The sequence below is a fragment of the Antechinus flavipes genome, chromosome 1 (assembly GCF_016432865.1).
Source record: "Antechinus flavipes isolate AdamAnt ecotype Samford, QLD, Australia chromosome 1, AdamAnt_v2, whole genome shotgun sequence".
NCBI classification, from domain to species: domain Eukaryota; kingdom Metazoa; phylum Chordata; class Mammalia; order Dasyuromorphia; family Dasyuridae; genus Antechinus; species Antechinus flavipes.
The window spans coordinates 55,725,810-55,744,489 of NC_067398.1; the positions used below are offsets into that span (position 1 = coordinate 55,725,810).

The 18,680-nt window shown below is 38.0% G+C and overlaps 2 protein-coding genes across 5 annotated transcripts in view; both read right to left on the minus strand.

Moving 5' to 3' along the window:
- C1H3orf22 (chromosome 1 C3orf22 homolog) overlaps positions 1 to 1,940 on the minus strand; it is a 41,861-nt gene extending 39,921 nt beyond the window's left edge. For all 3 annotated transcript variants that reach the window (XM_051983057.1, XM_051983056.1, XM_051983058.1), the window contains exon 1: positions 1,264 to 1,940. The gene's annotated coding sequence lies outside the window, so the exon portion shown is untranslated. The remainder of the gene's footprint in view (positions 1 to 1,263) is intronic.
- A 6,908-nt stretch (positions 1,941 to 8,848) lies between these two features.
- TXNRD3 (thioredoxin reductase 3) overlaps positions 8,849 to 18,680 on the minus strand; it is a 33,983-nt gene continuing 24,151 nt past the window's right edge. For both annotated transcript variants that reach the window (XM_051983062.1, XM_051983070.1), the window contains exons 13-16: positions 18,452 to 18,559; positions 14,353 to 14,448; positions 10,429 to 10,563; positions 8,849 to 10,221 (exon numbers count right to left, since the gene is read on the minus strand). In XM_051983062.1, coding sequence (XP_051839022.1) covers positions 10,159 to 10,221; positions 10,429 to 10,563; positions 14,353 to 14,448; positions 18,452 to 18,559 — 402 coding nt within the window. In that variant the 3' untranslated portion in view covers positions 8,849 to 10,158. The remainder of the gene's footprint in view (positions 10,222 to 10,428; positions 10,564 to 14,352; positions 14,449 to 18,451; positions 18,560 to 18,680) is intronic.

Consider the following 18,680-nt stretch of genomic DNA (forward strand, 5'->3'; position numbering starts at 1 on the left):
GAGGCTCAAGCTCCATAAGTCAACAATGTGATGATATAGCATCCAAAAAAGCTAATTATTTTAAGATGAATTGAGAGGCAGTATTCAAGTTGGGGGAGACGACATAATCCTATATATCTCTCCGAACTGGCCAGACAACATCAGCAGTATTGTGTTTAGCTCTGACCACAATATTTTAGGAAAAATATTAATAATCTGGAAAACATCCGGAAGGCAATCAGAATCAAGAATATTAAGATCATAAAATATAAGGATCAGTTGAAGGAATAGATTTATCTTGGGAAAGAAAAGATCTGGAGTGGGAATCCAGGGGAAGGACACGATGAACTATTCCAATTTGTTCTCCTTAGGACTTGAGGAGCAATGGGTAGGAGTTTGTAAACAGACAGAATTTCGCCTTGATATAAGAGAAACTTCCTAATGATTCAGAAGATCCCAAAGAGTAAAGGCTGCCTCGGGAAGAAAGCAAAGATTTGAAACCACTTGTGAGCATGTTTCAAAGGGGTCCTTTTTCCCACGTGGGGTGCACTAGGTGCCTTGTTAGGGCCCTTCCACATTAGAGACTAAGACTAATTCTGAGTGAAATGCAAGTAAGTTAGCTCAGAGGGATGTGGTGCCGAAGAGTAAGTTCTGCACCAGAGAATCAGGACACGCCTGCATTCTGGAACTAATGGTACCATTTCACAGGCCATGTCATGAACCAAGAACTTGCCTTTCTGTTTACACAACTTTGAGTTTCTGTCTTTTGCTGCCTTTTGTATCTCCAAGTGCTTAACACAGTGCCTGGCACACAGTAGGTGCTTAGCAAATGTTTATTGATTTATATAGACAGATATACATATATGTATCTACACACACACATTTATACCCAGTAACACTGTATTAACAAATGCATAGACAGACATATATATACTATGCCAGTATTAACCTAAGTACATATTTATCAGCCTATGCACATTTAACATTCAGAGTGGTGATTCTATTTTTGTTAGCTCTTGTCTCTCCCATTCGAATACCGGCTTCATTCTGCGTATTTATTTATATGCTCGGTCTTACCTAGGGCGATCCCAGCCTATGGCACAGACTTACTGTTTGTCAGACTTGTAAAGTCCCTCCCAGCCTTGCCCAAACTTGTGGACAGACTTTTTCATCGGAGCAGTTTGAAAGGGAGGGGTAGAGGCCAGACGGGTGAGACACACCGAAGTGGAGAAGGGCCAGGGGTCAGAGTATGAAGAGGAAGGGGGGCTGCTTGGGAGCACTCACCCAGGGAACACCGGGGGTATCAAAACCAGCAAACACTGGACACGCTGTTCAGCCCGGCCTGAGCTCCTTGCGGCTTCTTGTCAGTACTTAGTGTTCGGTGGTTCTCTGACACTGTCCCCCCAGGGGTCACTGCTGGCTCACTAAGCAACCTTCAGGAACAGTGCTGGTCAGCGCCTACCTCTTCACTGGCCCGGATCCTCGCAGCTTCCCAAGCACACTGCCTGGGCACTGCTATTTCTGGGATTGCCTTCTCCTGTCCTCCCGGGATTCTCTCCTCCTTCCAGAGATTACTGATCTAGGCCTCTCAGCCAGGCCCCAATGTACTGGTGTCTTACATCTGTCCATCCATTGACCTCCAAAGGTCCATGAACCCAAATTTCTCTTCCAAATGCTGGTACAGAGGAGACCTGGAAGGGGCTATGGAGGTCTGGAAGAAGAGGTTTGGCCTGGCGGAGTCATCTTGAGGGTTTGGCAAATTGGGGCCCACGCTTGGGCTGGAAGGTAGGAAAGTCTTGCACTGGGTCTTGCACTGATGAGAATTTGGCTCTTGGATTGACTCAAGAGAATTCCTTAAGGAAGGGGAGCTACACTAATTTATACTAAAGGAGGGAGGAACCCCTGAAGGGCTTAGCACATAAAGTCTGCCCACCTGTCATCAACCTAAGGGTGGGGCTCGAACCTGGCTGCCTAGTAACAGCACCCCTCCCTGTTTTCCATAATTCCCCCCCAGAGTGCAGTGTACCTCTGTGACATTTCCCTCCCTCCCCCAAAGGCTGCTTGTCATACCCAGCTTGATCCAATGTTACACAGCCAGATGGGAAAAGGGACCACTTTTTAGACCCACCCCTACAACCTTCATCTTTAGTATCCTTCCTCTAGAAAAGTAATTCTCAGTGGCCTAATAATAAAACTCTATGTGTGCTACCTGTTCAGTCTCAATCGTTTTCTATTAGCAGAAATTAGTTGAGACCTTGGGAACTGAGGGAAAATGCTTTTCTGGGTATTCAAAGGCAGGAACTGGGAAAGTTGACTTGGGAAGGGAGTCACTGAATCTATCATGATTATGCTCAATAAATATTTTATTGAATGAACTGGAAGGAACCTTAGAAGCTGAAGCCTGCTTGTTTTATGGATGGAAAGACAGAGGCCCACTGTGATGAATTCCACAAGGCTACACTGCTAGTGTATGGCAAAGCAGGGACCCAGGTCTTCCGAGTCAGCATTGCAGGGTATTAATGCTGGAAGGTGTCTTCAGAGATCACTGGAGTCCAGACTCTTCATTTTAGAGATGAAATAAACCAAAACTCAGAGAAGTGATTTGACCTGTGTTCACACTGCTCCTAAGAAACAAAGGATACAAGCCCATGTCTTTTGATCCCACATCCTGTGCTCTGCTCACTATGCCCCTGCCTCCAAACCCAGCAACACCGTAAGGGTCTGGCTTGGCTGAGGAAGCTGGGAATATGGTTTAGTTCTAAATAGCCCATCTTGGAAATGCAGGAGGACAGCTGCAAGAAGAGTCTTTTCCTTCCTCCATTCAGGCCATTTTGCTAATATCTTCCCAGTGAAGGAGAAAAAACGGGCTTGTGGAGAGGGCACCCTCAAACTTAACAGTTCAACGTCCTACATTACAAGCCGTGGAACAAAGACATATACAAAAGTGGTTCCTATTTGCATGAAGAGCCTGGTCCCTAACTGGGGAAAAAATTCTCCATAGAAAAAAGATCTTTACAAACACATGTCAATTTTTACAATAGCTAGTAATTATGTTATCTAACTTGATCTTACTAAGTTTGTGAGGTCCTATTATCCTAATTTCAGTGGGGTCAGACTGAGAAATTAGACTTGCCTAATTAAGGCAGAATTTGAATTTGGATCTTCCCGAGTCCTCACAACCTATCCACTATGGCACCTGACTGCCATTATAATAATCTCATAGGGGAGATGATGAGGGCTGATTTCATCAGGAAAGGTTCATTGAGAAGATGGTACCTGAGATTACAAGAATAGTGGAGAATGGAAGAAAAGGGAACGAAACTTTCAAGGCAGAGCTGGAAAGCCAGCCTATTCAGGGCACGTGCCTGATTAAGACACTGGACTCAAGGAGTGTCAGCAGAAAAAGTGCCCACAGAAATGACTTGGGGTCATTACTGAGGCTACAGGTTTAAAGCAGATTTTTCTGGCAGCCAGGATTGTGCAGAGGTGTAGAAGTCCATAATAACTCCAGTTACAAGTCAATACTTGTAGCTAGAAGGTGGCAGGGGTACAATGGAGAGTGCTATATTTAGAATAGTGAATGAGTCCCAAGACCCAAGTTCAAATCCCATCTCAACACTGAAGAGCCACCTCTTCCCTGTGTCTGTCCTCTGCAAAACGAGGACACTGACCTAGATGACCTTTCTGGTTCTTCCCAACTATAACTCTTTGATCCTATGAACACTACAGGCTCTGAGAAAAGGTTGGAAGCTGGTTATGGAAAGGAATGTGATAACAAGTTTTCTATGGAATCATCATAATCCACTTAAGCTTTTCTGAAGATTAAAAGTTCTTTTCAAAATGTGCCTTTCTTTGAAGCAGTCAGAAGATGCAGTGTTGAACTGTGTGAGCCTGGTATCACTTAACCTCTTACTCAGTTTCTTCTTCTGTAAAGTGTGGATAAGAGTATCTATCTCCCAGGGTGGTTGTGATAATTAAATGAGATAGTTAAGTGCAAACCTTAACAGGGGTCCTCAAACTATGGCCTTCGGGCCAGATGCAGCAGCTGAGGACGTTTATCCCCCTCACCCAGGGCTGTGAAATTTCTTTATTTAAAGGCCACAAAACAAAGTTTTTTGTTTTCACTATAGTCCAGTCCTCCACCAGTCTGAGGGACAGTGAACTGGCCCCCTATTTTAAAAGTTTGAGGATCCCTGCATCTTAAAGCAGCATGTAACTGAAAGCTCTATTATCAGGACATACTGAAAACCCCACTTATACATGTTAAATTTTGTGTATTACTGATGCATTATTGGTGAAGTTGTGAACTGATACAGTCATTCTGGAAAGCAATCTGGAACTATGCCCAAAGAGCTATAAAACTGCATACTCTTTGATTCAGCAATACCACTGCTAAGTCTGTATCCCAAGGAGATCATAAAAGAGGGAAAAGGACCCACATGTGCAAAAATGTTTGTAGCAGCTCCTTTGCTGAATAAATTATGGCATAATGAAAGTGATGGAATATTATTGTTCTATAAAAAATGAACACTGATTTCAGAAAAGCCTGTAAGGATTTACATGAATTGATGCTGAGTGAAACAAACAGAACCAAGAAAACATTGTTTTTACACAACAGCAAGATCAACTATGATAGACTGGGTTCTCAGTGAGCCAAGACAATTCCAATAAATTCTGGATGGAAAATGTCATCTTCCATCTAGAGAAGGAATATGGGGACTGAATGTGGATCAATGCATATTATTTCCACTTTTTTTTTTGTCTTGTGGTTTTTCTCTTTGGATTTTTCTTTCCCATCATGACTCACAAAGAATATTTTAAAATGTACCTAAAAAATATTAACTAAGAATTTAAGTGAATGTTCACTCTACATTTTCCTTCTGTGGTGAAAGCAATATTCTAAGTTCTTGCCCTGTGCAAGATAGATGTTTTCCTTTAACAGTATTAAAATTATCTTTGAGAATTAATTGGCTCAGGGGACAAAGGCTCATGACATTGATGCAGTTTCCTGGTCACCTGAATGCAGAAAACAGGCTGGACAGTAGGGGCCAGCAGCATGACCATCACTGGCACAAGAAATCTGGGTTTGGCTGAAACAAGCCCCTATCCTTCCCCTGCTGTGGCTAAATAAACATCCTTTCGTTAATGTTAGAAGGCAAGAGGATGTCTCATTCCATTTCAATCTCAGACCTGAAGTAACAGCTTGGAGCTCCGCAAGAAGTCATTCCTTATCGTCTCCTAATGCTGATGCCTTCTTTTAGCTATCTCCAATTCATTCTGCATATATTGTTTGTATATGGCTAGTTGCATGTTGTCTCTCCCAGGAGACTGAAGTCCTTAAAGAATGGTTTTTGGCTTTATATCTCATGTACTTAACAGTGCCTGGAACTTAGAAAGCGATTAATAATGGCTCGTTGACTTGGCTTGATCTATTATTCCCTTTTCTAGACCCTGACTCAGTAGTAGGTATCTCAAATAAATCTCTTCAAGTTGAGGAGGGGTATACTTACTCATCTGGGCCATTTCTCATGGCAGTTTTTACCAAGGTTCAGAGAACCTGAAGCTCTAACACAGGATGATGCAGTAACAAAAAGATAGGTGAATTTATTTTAAAAGAGACATCTATGTTTCTTTTATGACAAAGACACTTGAATTGCTACAATGAAACAGTCCCAGGTTCTCTTCTAAGAAAACCAAAACAACTGCAAATTTTGGAGTACCAAGGGAGAGTTTAAACTCAACCTATGAAAATGTTTTGATCAAAACCTGAATAAGAGCTATTGCTGATCATTTACATATCTAAGTTTCTATAGAAACCCATCTGTGTTTGGCATCCATCAGATATATTCTTTAGGTAATGGTTGCCACAGCAACTGATACTCTGCAGTCTCTTCCTCAGTAATAAATGCCAGAGATGAATGTTTAAGATGTCTGCAATATATATGGACCAATGGGGTTGCCTCAGACATTTCCAAGCCTTTACTCCCAGAGGGTTTCTAGAACCTACTTGGGCTTTTCCCTAAAGGATTTGGCTCAGAAATTAGGAGACTGGGGGGGGGGGGAGGGGCAGATATGGCTAAGAATTATTCAACCATTTAGGCAAGATGAACAGTAGAGGTCATGGTTTAATTGCTATAACCATAAGCATATAAGAGAAATGTGGAGATAATACAACTGAATCCCTTTATGTCTCTAATTTCCTCTTTAGTCCCCCCTTTCCTGTTCAATACTTAATCTTATTTGGGATATTGACCATTTTCCACTAAAAAGATCAAGTCCCAAATTAGCTTCTTTTTGTAACCCAATCTATTTTCCTCCTCCCTTTGTACATTGGTAAGAAATAACCCAACCCACAGATATCCTAACCCTTTAATGAGGAGATATAATGTTAGAGAAGACTGAGCAGGAATCTACAGATTTAACAGAGATGCCAGGATACCCAGACACACATGTACCCACCCATGTAAGAATCACCAACACCCTTAGATATGGCATCTTTACAGATTTATTCTCATAATCTTTTAAGTATGTCAATTGTTATCTCTATTTTACTACTGAGAATTGAAACCAATTTGGCTTGTCTGGTACAAGCTTTTGTTTGCTTGTCAGGGTAAACAACCAGATCTCAGCTAGATAGAAACTCATTGAAGGCAGGATGGGGGGGGGGAGAGAAACTTTCATTTTTGTTTTCATATTTTCAATGCATGGCACCTCATAGCTACTTAAATGCTTGTTGACTGGTTTCTTAGCACAACCATCCTAATAGTCATAAGGACCAACGGGTGCAAGAGGGGAATGGCTCCAACAGGAAAACAGCTCCAATTAGTTCATATTCAACACCTAGAAATCATTTCAGTGTTATCACCTCAGCAACTCATGATTATTACTACTCTATACCTCTTGTGTACCTGGTTATAGAATCTAAATTTCAAGGAAATATTGGAATATATTTCAGTAAACAACGTGGATAGAGAATGGAACCAAAAATACAAAGTGGCCAGGATAATTTTCAGTCACATCTTTACAATAATGACAATGACTGCAAATATTAGGACCACAAAATATGCTGTCACCCCCTGGGTAGTGGTTCAAATAATGTGCTCAATTTCCTTATGAGAACCATGTGACCAACAAAAACCATGTGGTAGGCCCAGTCTGGGGAAGATGCACTGGAAGCAGTCCCTCATATGAATCAGGTAATAAAGCAGAAATTACAGTAAATGAAAGCCACCTATCGTACAGGCTATAGCCCATAGAATCACCAACGGCTAAATGGAAAAACAAAAAAACAAAAAAAAAATCTGTGGAATAGACCAATGGCCTGCTTGGTTGCAGAAATGGAAACAGCAAAGACAGGATCAATTTTGGCACATGGGAATCTGTCCTCTTGATATGTGGTACAGAAGTCAGAACAGAATGTGTATGGGGCGAGACGAGAAGGTATGTAGGCTCATGAGCCCATTATAGGGAAAATCAGTTCAAAATTAAAGTCTTGGTCTTCCCTATGCCTGGGCTAATCAGCTTTAGTAAAATCCAAAGATCTGATTACTCCACCAAGTATCAATGATGAAGGAAGACAGGAGGCATCTGTGAACTGGGAAATTCAAACACATCACCTCTCCCATATGAGTAGTAACAGCTTCAATGAAAGAATAACGGATTTAAAGTAAATATTCTAGAATAGTGAAATGTAAATACAGCTCTGTTTTGTAAATATGCCAATTCTTCTCCAATGCCCCAAACCAAAAATAACCTGTTCCTTTATATTTTATCTACTTCATTCTTATGAATGAAGATTTTACTACTAGATTGTAAAGTCATTGAAGATGGAGACAAAAAATTAAAATCCTTTTAAATGCACCCAGCTGTAGTATCATGGCTCAGTGAATGTGTCCTCATTGTGAGTTGAATAAGTCAAGGTGATCTCACTCTGTTTATCAGGGATTAGAGCTAAACTCCCCCCACCCTTTTATCTAGTACATCTTCCAGAGCATTAAGGCTTAGAGTCACAGTCTGATTCTGTTGCAAGTTAAACAGGTCATGTACACACTTTTTAAAATCAACCCAGGTTTCTAGTGAACATACTGCCTAAGGTCATACCACTTAAAGCAGAAATCACAAGCCAAGCAAGGCCTAGATCAGTACTGCTCAGAGACCTCCAAGGATGATCTAATTTAATAGCCTGTGCTCATTAATACCATGCAGAGGGAATGTAGAGCTGAGAGATGTGTGCTTTCCTTCAGATGACAATTCAGGGTAAGATGTCCCAGCATGCTGCAGTGAGCAGGTGCACTGACTGCAATTCATGAGCTCCATTCCATGTGCAATACCTACCTCATGTTACTTCTTATTTGAAGATAAAGATTTACATCAACTTTGAAAATAAGTATACATTTATGTATACGCTACATTTCTTTCTCCGAGAGGCTTCTTTCCCAGTAAAGTATTATAAATAAAAATAAAAAAAAAAAACATGTCAGAGATGAGGAATTAGTCCCCCATCATATTCCATACTAATCTGAACAAGAAGAAGGGAGAAGGAAGAAAAGGGGGAAAGCTTGAAAGGGCACTGAACCACTTGTAAGTGGGAGTGCAGGGCTAAGATTTCCAAAAGAGACCATAATTTAAAATGTTTCTCCCTCTCTACCCTTCTCTTATTCACTTCTTGAAGACAAAATCCACCAGGCCTTTTCCTGAGGGGAAACAGTCCATATATATGAATGTTATATGCTCTGCTAAAGAACTAAATTCAAACATATATAATCTCTTTTCTAGCCTCTTACCCGACAGTTCTGATGTGCCAACAGACCAGAATTTATTAAGTTTCATGCATATTTACTTTTAGATGTAGAATTAAGGCATCCACACGGACAGTCTACTAATTTATTGACCACTAATGCACTTTTGCCACAGATCTAAATTCAGTTCCATACCTATCCACCTATATATAAAAAGCTGTCTAACCCTCCCTCGAAAATAATGGTACCAGACTAATTGGCTATTGTAGTCATTAAAAGTCCAGTTGCATCCAGATCAGTGGTAATAAAATCATTTAGAATCTGAAATCCACATCAATGTTTTCGACAATCCAAATGAAATTTCATACCACTTATAGCTGTTCATTTATTGAACCTAGATTTCATAATACATTGTGGATTAAACAGTTAAAAACCATTTGAAATTACTTAAATTTCACATAATACAAAATTGGAAACAGTCTTGTAATTTTATTCTTTGGACCAGAGTGAAAAAAAATGCAAGCATTTCCCCCCCTGAGGTGAGAAACTTTCTCTTACTAGAGAGAATACCATAGGGAAAAATAGCCTCAGGTGTGTTAATGATAGAAGGAAATGCATGAGTGAGAGAAAATCATGAGTCAAGCCTCTAAAAGGGTGGGAGATAAAATGCACTCCCAGAGAAAATGGTTTATTGAGAACATTACCTAGACAATGTGGAGCATTGTCTGAGGCTACAGCCTAGCTCAATCTCTGTTGTGCCAAAGGGCAAACAAACAAGAATGAGAAGCATTCGTATGCTACTTAACAATTTGATCACAAACCGCCAGGCAAAAAATCCTCTGAGTAGTACAGAATTTTTATGGCAACCCACGCACTCAAGCAAACCTACTGTATATCTGAACACCTTATCAGAAATATTTCCATTTCCAAGTCCAATTCATAAGAGACCCGCTGTGAATTCTAGGTTGATCTGTTAAAATAGTGCAGTTTGACAATCAACTTTACTTCTGGGTAAAGTTTTTATACAAATAACAAAGTAGAGGGACAAACATGTTGGTAACTGGGGCAAGTTAACTGTGGCTAATTGTGCAACTCACGAGTTCCTTCAGGACTTCGGTCATCTAAACTGGAAAGGGAGGAGTCCTGACTTGCAAGGGAATCATCAGTCGTAGCTCACCTCACAATAGGGTTCTGAGCTAGGACGTCAAGAAAGCAGAATCACTGCTTTTCCAAGAAAGTCAAGATTTCTTAGGCAAATACCCTGCTGCTATGCCATTTTCCTTGTTGATGATCTTTCCTATAACAACCAAAGAAAAGGTTTGTATCTTTTCTGAGCACTAACAAATTTGCTCTGTGTCTCTTTTACCTGAGCATATTTAGTTTTTTAAGTCTGAGAAAAGTATACATAACAAGGAAAACTATAAAGCAGCAGGGTCTAAGCTCAGCAACCTTTCTGAGAGATACTCAGACCTGATGACTTTGTAATTTCCATAGTTGTGAAGATCTGTTAAAAGAAAGAAAGAAAATAAGATATGGGTATTGTTGGTATTTTAACTTTGACAATAAAAATTACATTTGTTGTGTCTCTCAAAAAACACCTGCTGCTAGCAGATAAAGCAATTATTCTATTTTTTTGATATTTAATCAGCTAGCTTTTTAGACCATTTTTCAAACTGCCAAGGAAGTCAGCACAATACTCTTGGTTTCTTACCTCACCACAGGTAGGATGGATGCCAATAGTATCATCAAGCAACTGCTTGGTGAGGCCACATTTCATTGCAGCTGCAAAGCCCTGGGTAATCTCACCAGCATTGGGGCCAAGAACATGAAATCCTATCACCCGATTCTTTATGTAAAAAAAAACAAAACAAAACAAAAAATCCCCAGGTTAAAAGTGTAACTAGCAACGCCTTAACCATGATTTCAAAGCTGGAATATATATAAAGCTTCTACTACAGAACAATAATCCTATTTTGGAACTGTGTCTAGGACATTATCATGAAACGGAGCTGCTGTAAGAATCAGTTAAATGAGGCAGTAAATGCACATCTAGAGTTAATTTGCTCTCAAATTTACCAGAACAAGCAATTTAACAACTGCATGAAGGAGTTCATTAGTATGATGTAAATTTTAGAATTATGCTCAAGTGCTACTAAACATCAACATAACAAATCAGAATTAAAGTCCAACATCAGAATATTCCTAAGAGGCTGATGTTACAGTAAATTCAGGGTGTTACTGGCCAAGGCTTCTGACATAAAATACACAGTGCTCAGAACAGTGACTCCAGAAGAATTTTACCTAATCCTCCATCCAGGTGTTTGGAGGCCACAGGTGCAGTTGTATTCACAAAAATTCTATCTACATTCTGCTCTCAGAGAATTTTCAACTGAAAGTGTTGTTAACTTTCAGGTTACTTATCTTTTGATTATTTTCAGATTCCATTCATCCATTACTAAATTAGATGACTAAATACTCATTACTAAACTAGATTTCTAGGCAGAGAAAGATACATAAAAGTGTGTAAAGTAGAACAATAAGAGCAGAGACAACAGAAATCTGGGCTGGGCTCCATTGTGGAGAAGATCTGCTTAAATGATACATCCTGTTCTACAGAAGCAAGTCTATTTAACATATAGATTACATAGTATGCTGTTATGTCAAGCACTGACTGAACTGCAAACTTCTAAAAGATAAAGATTGTTCTTTTTTTCCCCCTTTTTAGAGTTCGTGAAAATCTCAGCAATTGGATAGAAACTCAAGACTTTTTGCAACTTAAAAAAAAAGGAAATGAAAATGATCCCAAGTTCCAGTATCAGTTCTGCCCTAGATCAGCGGTAACAGCTTGGGCAAGGTCCTTTAACTTTCTAGTCCTCACTTTCCTCCTCCATAACAACAACAAAAAAAAAGGGGGAGGGGTACAAAATGAGGCATCTCTAAGAACCCTTTCCCTCCTAAGCTCCCTAAGCAAGAATGATTCACTTTAAAATGGAGAAGAGACAAATTATCAGGTAACTTTTTCCCTAACAGTCAGAATCCACAAAAAAAATGCCTTTTAAGGCACTGCACCCCAGATGTTTGGATATGATTGCTTAGAAGAAATCATTTGTATCCTTTAATTTAAACTGTGTTCCTTCACAAAACTGAAATTATAGAAAACTAACATTTATAATAATCTCACACTCCAGCAATTCCAGGAGAAACTGAGGCAGAGAGAAGGTTAAGTGACTTAGCTAAGCATCACAGAGCTACTAAATTTCAAGACCCAGTGTTCTAAACACTCGGGCAACTGAGGTTTTTGTTAAGCAGAATTTAATTTCCTGATTTTGAAGCAGGAATTTTATAGAAAAATAGAAAATATTTTAATAGAAAAAGAAAAAAGGAGGATGTAAAACATAAATGCAAGTAGCTGTCATGTAAAAATATAAGGTATTATAAAATATCTTGTATTATAAAAGACTATGAAGATATAAAATAAAAATGTAATAAAACTTTTTTTTAATGGAGAAAAAGAAACTGACTACATGTTTGGTGAAGAAAGTTCTCCCCAAAAATATAATGTCATTTAATTATACTCAATTTTCATCACTTGTTATTACCCACTATAGATGAGTTTTACATTGAAAATATAAAATGGGGCCAAAGATATTATTTTACCATAAATGCCAGTACTGACAATCAGCCAGGAAGTCCTTCTACTTTCTTTACCTGACAATGGAATCTTATTACTGAAATTATAAGTAACCTTTGAGTCAGCTCTCAAAAGTCTGTATGCTTCTTGGATTAGACAGTTAATTTTTAAGCCTGATCTTTTTATTATGCATTATTTTCCAACTTCTAAGTATCCAACAATCATGAAACAATGGTGTCTGGTTATGCAATATTATCACATTAGAAGGCTCTAAGAACATTGAAAAAGAGACTTCAGATACTAGCTAGAGATATCTAGTGTTTAATGACCCCTTTGTTTTACCTGTAAAGAGGAAGCAGAGTTTGGAGGGGAAAGTGTTGAGAATGCATTGCTAATTAATGTTCATTTCATGTTCTCAGGCAATGTGAGCAAAGGAGAGGAATCCCAGAGTTGCAAGTGATGGCCAGAGTAAATACACACAGGCTCAAATGATCCTCCCTTCACAGTGCTCCAATTAGAGATCCATTTCCTGTTTTAGCCTTCAAATGCCACCAAGGGAAGGCTAAACTTTACACATGCTTCAGTGTAAATCATTTCAATCAGATAAGCAGATTTCCAAGCCCCAATATTCCACAAATTTACAAGTTCATTACTTATATAGGACAGCACACTAGCTAGGAGAACTTTGATTGGCACAGTTAAGGAGACCAGGCCTAAGAAAAAAATTATGGCCAGAGGGCACTGTGAGGCAACGGCACAGGCATCAGGAGCTGTTCAGGAGTAAGGTGTTAAGACAAAGACCAATTTTGCAATTTTGCCTACATAGCATTTTTGCCTGGGGGCTTGGAAGCACTTGGTATACACCAATGCCAGTTAAAATGTCAGGACGAGTTTGGAAATTGCAAGCCTCAGCTTCTCCCAATTTATCCTGGTCTTCCCAATCCGGACGACTCCAGTTCTGCCTCTCTAGTTAAACAGGTATCTTTCCAACCCATCCCTGAAGAAAAAGCAGAAAGTCAACTAGTCTCCTTTCCTTTTACTATTAGTATGATGGAGGTTAAATGGCATAGGGACTGTTATATTACGTGTTCAATGGGAACTAACAAGTTAAAAAAAATTTTAATCAGAACAATAAAATACACAACAACACAAATATGAACACAATTTTCATCTCTTCTTCATTCAGAAAGTATTTCATAATGTTGCAGGATCTCAGAACTGTCATCAAGGATATACTTTGTCATAGTACTGAAAAGACACACAGGGATAGTCAGAAGAGAATTCTGATTTATGAATGCTATAGCACTTACTGTCTAAACTGCTCATTTAGGAAGTATTATACACCTGCTTATTGTTTTAGTTATCTTTTACATGTGTCTTTTAAGAGACAGTGACTATGTAGCTCTTCTCTGTATCTCCAATGTCTGTAGATTAGATGGCTCCATAAATTTTTGTTGGTGGAAAGAGTGTTAACAGTTTCCTTTAACTTTACTATTGGTGTAGGCAAAAATAGTAGGTAAAACTACAGCAAGAGAAGAACTTAGTATGAAATAAATCTTTGTTCTTGTTAGATTCTTTCAAATTCTTTCAAAATTCTTCAGGACATTAGAAACCTTCATTTTTACATCTTGTGCAAATAATACCCTTTTCAAAGTCCTTTTGCAAGAACTAAGAACAAAAATCTACTTAAAAGCAAAACAAAAACAAAATTCAAAACCATGAGTGATACTAGATGATGACTAAATGTTTCAAAATTTATGTCTAATTTTAAAATGCAAGAATACCTTTAAAATGGAAAACAATTACAAGCATACAATGTTATTAAGCTTCAATTATATAACTTGTAATTTTCTCAATCAGCCAGATAAACATTAATTGGATAATTATCTGAATAATAATGTGTTCTGCAATCAAACCTCTTTGAGATTCATCACTAAAATTCAGATTTCATGAATGAAAGTTACCCTCTCAAGGTTATTATTCATTTCCACTTCCAATACATACGTTGTCATGTTTATTGCAAATTATCTTTCCAAAACAAGCATTGTTTTCTCTGCCGGCTATTGTCCATTCAACAGGCCAGAAAAAGGTATGATATACCTAGAAGAGAAATGGGGAAAAATTTTTACTTGGAGCAGGAAATTGTTTACTGAAATTCAGTCTTCCTGTACATCTCCAAGAAAGACAATATTCTTTTGGGGGAAAATATGTTACAAGTTTAAATGCCATGATCTAAATCATTTAATTTGAGATTTAGGCCTGTATCCTTCCTGAAATAACAGATTCACAATTTTTCCAACTTTTGTTTTTTGGTTTCTTACCTAGGTTTGAATACTCAAAAAAAATGTTAGATTTGAAAATAAGCTTTGGAAAAATTAAGGAAAGTAATTGTATTTTTAATATAACCAGTGGCTAGGAAACATTTAAAATCTTTCACATCATACTCTAACCTCTACTGTATAAATATTAAGAAGTTTATATAGTGGTCAAAGTCAAACAACCATGATTTCTGTAGAGCCTTCAAACAACCCAGATTTTCTCAAAGCTGTCAGTTGTTTGCTAAGAGTTATGCTGACTGAAGGAAAAAAGTTGGACATTTGGGAAGAAGAAAGGCATCACTTAGTTCACCTCTTTAGCTGGTCTTCTAAACAGCCATGTCAGAAACATAAAGCCATTACTGGGTGGTGAGCAAATGCAACATGTACAGCAATAGGAAGAGGTGAAGTATTGATCTTACCCTGACTAGTTGGACGATGTATGATTATAGTGGTAAACCAAGAGTGAAAGTTTTAGTTTGATGCAGTCTTTTAGGAAAGAAATTTGAGATTAATATGAGCAATGATAACAGAATTCAATGACTACAGTACATATTTATATAATGTATTCATTTATATGCTGCATTTAAACATGGTTACACAAAAGATTCTTAAAAATAAACAATAGGAGAATTCTTTCAGAAAAGTTACGTTTTACATTTTTTTTAAAAAGGGAGGAGGAATTGATCTGTACAACAAACTTTAAAAACTTCAAACCTTTCAGAACCCTAGAGTTGAGGCGCCCACTATCTACAAAGGCACACCTGCTCTTCAGGTATTGCCTGACAAACTCACCTTTCTCATACCTACATTTTTACCTTCTTTTCCCTCCTTTAATTTTCAAAAGCTTAAGAGCTAAGTCAAATATGAGATAACTTTTTAACAAAATTTCTAAGACTCAGTTAAAATTCTATCCCAGTAAACTTAGTTCATTTAATATAAATACAAATCACATGCTCTACAAAAAGGATCTCTAAATGGAGGTGCACAAGACAGTATATTAGAAAGTGGAAAGAAGCAGGTCGAGTCTGGAATAAGTCCTTGGAAAGACTCTGACACTACTGGAAGAGCAAGGCCAGAAGTCAAAGGATGCTCCGGTCTCCAACATTTTCCACGTAACATAATAAAAAAAAAAAAAGGCTTACAGAATGGGGCTCTCCTCTTTCAAGAGAACTTGAACCATTTCCCCATATTAGTGAGGTGGACTCTGGTAGAAATGAATATCACTCACTTCCTAATCCACCACCCAAGAATGGAACTTGGGGAAGGGTGAAATCAATGGTATCCAAAAACTAGGCTTTCTTTGAACCCCATCACTCATGAACTACTAAGGATTACCAGTTGGGGACCTGTTTCAATTGGGAAGTGTTGGAATCCTTACTAACTGCTAACTAATTAGAGTTGATCTAATCTTACAAGAAGATGTTTTGGGCAGAACCTGAAACAAGGTACTAAGTAGAACTAATTAATACAAGGCTTGTGTTCACACCTTTACTCATTGGAGTTCAATGAGTTCACACCTCCCTTGAAGCTCTTTGGGAGCATAAATAGAGCTTCAATGGGCCAGTCAAGGAAGTTCTTCAGAGGAAGAAGCTACAAGTTGAGATTTCACCGGAATGACACGAAGAGCGGTGCTGGCTCTGGAGGCTGAAGAAAGCAGAGGCAGAAGCAAAGGACAAAGCGGCAAGAGCTCTTGGAACCAAGCAGAGAGATAGGCCTCTAAGCTAACCGGGCTATATTGGAGATAATAAAAGATCTGAACTTTTATCACCTGGCTGCTTTTTGAGAAGAAAAAGCTCACCACAGGGAAGCACAAGCTACAGAGGGGAGAGAGCCAGCCCATGCATAAAACATCAGGGAGCAACTATGGAAAAGAGGGTCAGGCACAGATTTATGTGCTTTTGTACTGTTAACAAATAAATTTAAAAAACTACATTAAATACTTTTTAATGTCATCATCTTAAAATACCTTTTTTGTACAAGCTTTACAATGATAATATAGCAACACAGTGGTATACATACAGAATCTGTTAATAGTGGTTACCTCAAACCTCAATACCTGTGTATTTAAAAATCTTCACTGAGAGGGGCATACCATTTTGGAAAACACTGTTGTAAACTTAACTCCACATCAACACACATTCCCTACTTCTCCCCTATACAATGGCAAATCAATTGAATTTTAATCCTCTAAACCAACCTTTAAACTATCAAAATGTGACAGCACCACAACACCAGAATCCAAATAATATATCTCAGGAAATGGCTAAAAATTATAGTGCTTGGCAGGTTGGTCTACACCAGAAATTACATTGTTGGATTTTTAAAAAAGATCTTTTAAATTTTATTGATGTCTTTTGTTTTTATGTCAATCATATTTAAACATGCCCTTCCTTCTTCCTCACCCAATGACCTTTCCTCAAAAAAAACAACAATGGGGGGGAATGGGGAACCCAACCCCACTACCTAAGCAAAATCAACCCACATAAGAACCACATGTGTACCACATCCCACAGCCCTAGTTCCCCAGGAAGGGAAGTACATTTTCCTACCCCATTTGTGGAGTAAAATTTGGTCATTATAAATTACAAAATGCCAAAATCATTTTGTATTCATTGTGTAAATGTTATGTATTTGAGGGAAGGGAAGAAAAAGGAGGGACCAAGCATTTATATAGTGCCTCCTATGTGCCAGGTATGGTGCTTAGCACTTTACAACTATTATCTCATTTGATTCTCACAACACCCAGTAAGATTTTATTATTATTAATATATTATTAATATTATTACCCCTACTTTAAAGATGAGGAAACCAAGGCAAATAGAGAATAACAAAGATGTTAACAGCCTTAATCAGAATGTGGATGTGAATTTGACTCCAGGTCCAGCCTGTCCATTCCTGTACCACTAAGATGCCTACTTACTTCTCTGTGTAAAGTGGAATATAAACTCTTTGAAGGCAGGACTGTTTAATTTTGTCTTATGTCCAGAGTACTCCCCACAGTCTAGACACATTAGGTGCTTAAGAAATGTTTGAATTAAACTGAATACTTCCTGAATAGAGCACTGAGATTTAACTATTCTATCTTCTGTTATATCATCAAACAGTAATTATTCTTTAAGTCTTCTGATCCCACATATCTTCATTAGAGAAGGCAGCTCTTCAGTACAGCCCAAGTTCCTTGAGAATAGGGTATATCAATATACAGAACACTACTGTGCTATAAGAAATGGAGAAAGGGATAGTTCAAAGAAACACAGGAAGATCTGAAAGTACTGATGCTAAGTGACAGGAGCAGAACTAGGAGTATGTCAGAGTAGTAATCCTGTAAAAACAAATATCTGAAAGACTGAAGAGTTCTGATCAAGGCAATGATCAAACATGACTCCAGAGAAATAATGATGAACAACATTTTTGGCCATGACTAATACAGGAATTTGTTTTGCTTAAATAGGCATATTTGTTAAAGGTTTTGTTTTCTATTCTTTTCTCCTCAAGGGACAGATGGAGAGAGGTGGGGAGAAAGAGGAAAAATATCCTGTTAATTGAAAAAAAAAAGTAAAATTTAATTTTTAAAAAGTCCTTTTCATTTACTAAACAAAGGATGCTGTGTTTCTAGTTTTTTTGAGGGGGAATATGATTTATAGTAAAGCATTGGTAATAATAAAACATTACAAAGCAACAGAACATTTGGGAACTATTATGAGCTTTAAAGTACAAAGAGGGAGGGTGCTGACTAATTACAAATAAGATGTCCTTCAAAAGCTAATGTAATTAAACAGCCATACCTCTACATTATCTTTTTTATATAATTCCATGGCTTTCTCTTCAGACAATCCACAGCAACCATATTCCAAAGGAGTAAACACTGTAGTTGGCACATTAACGTAATCACACTAAAAGATACACAAAACACACGCCTTTATTTTATAATCCTTTAAATAGCAACAGAATCTACATGTATTTACATTTTAAGTAAAAGTATTATTTTAATTCAATTTAAAAAATATTTAGCTC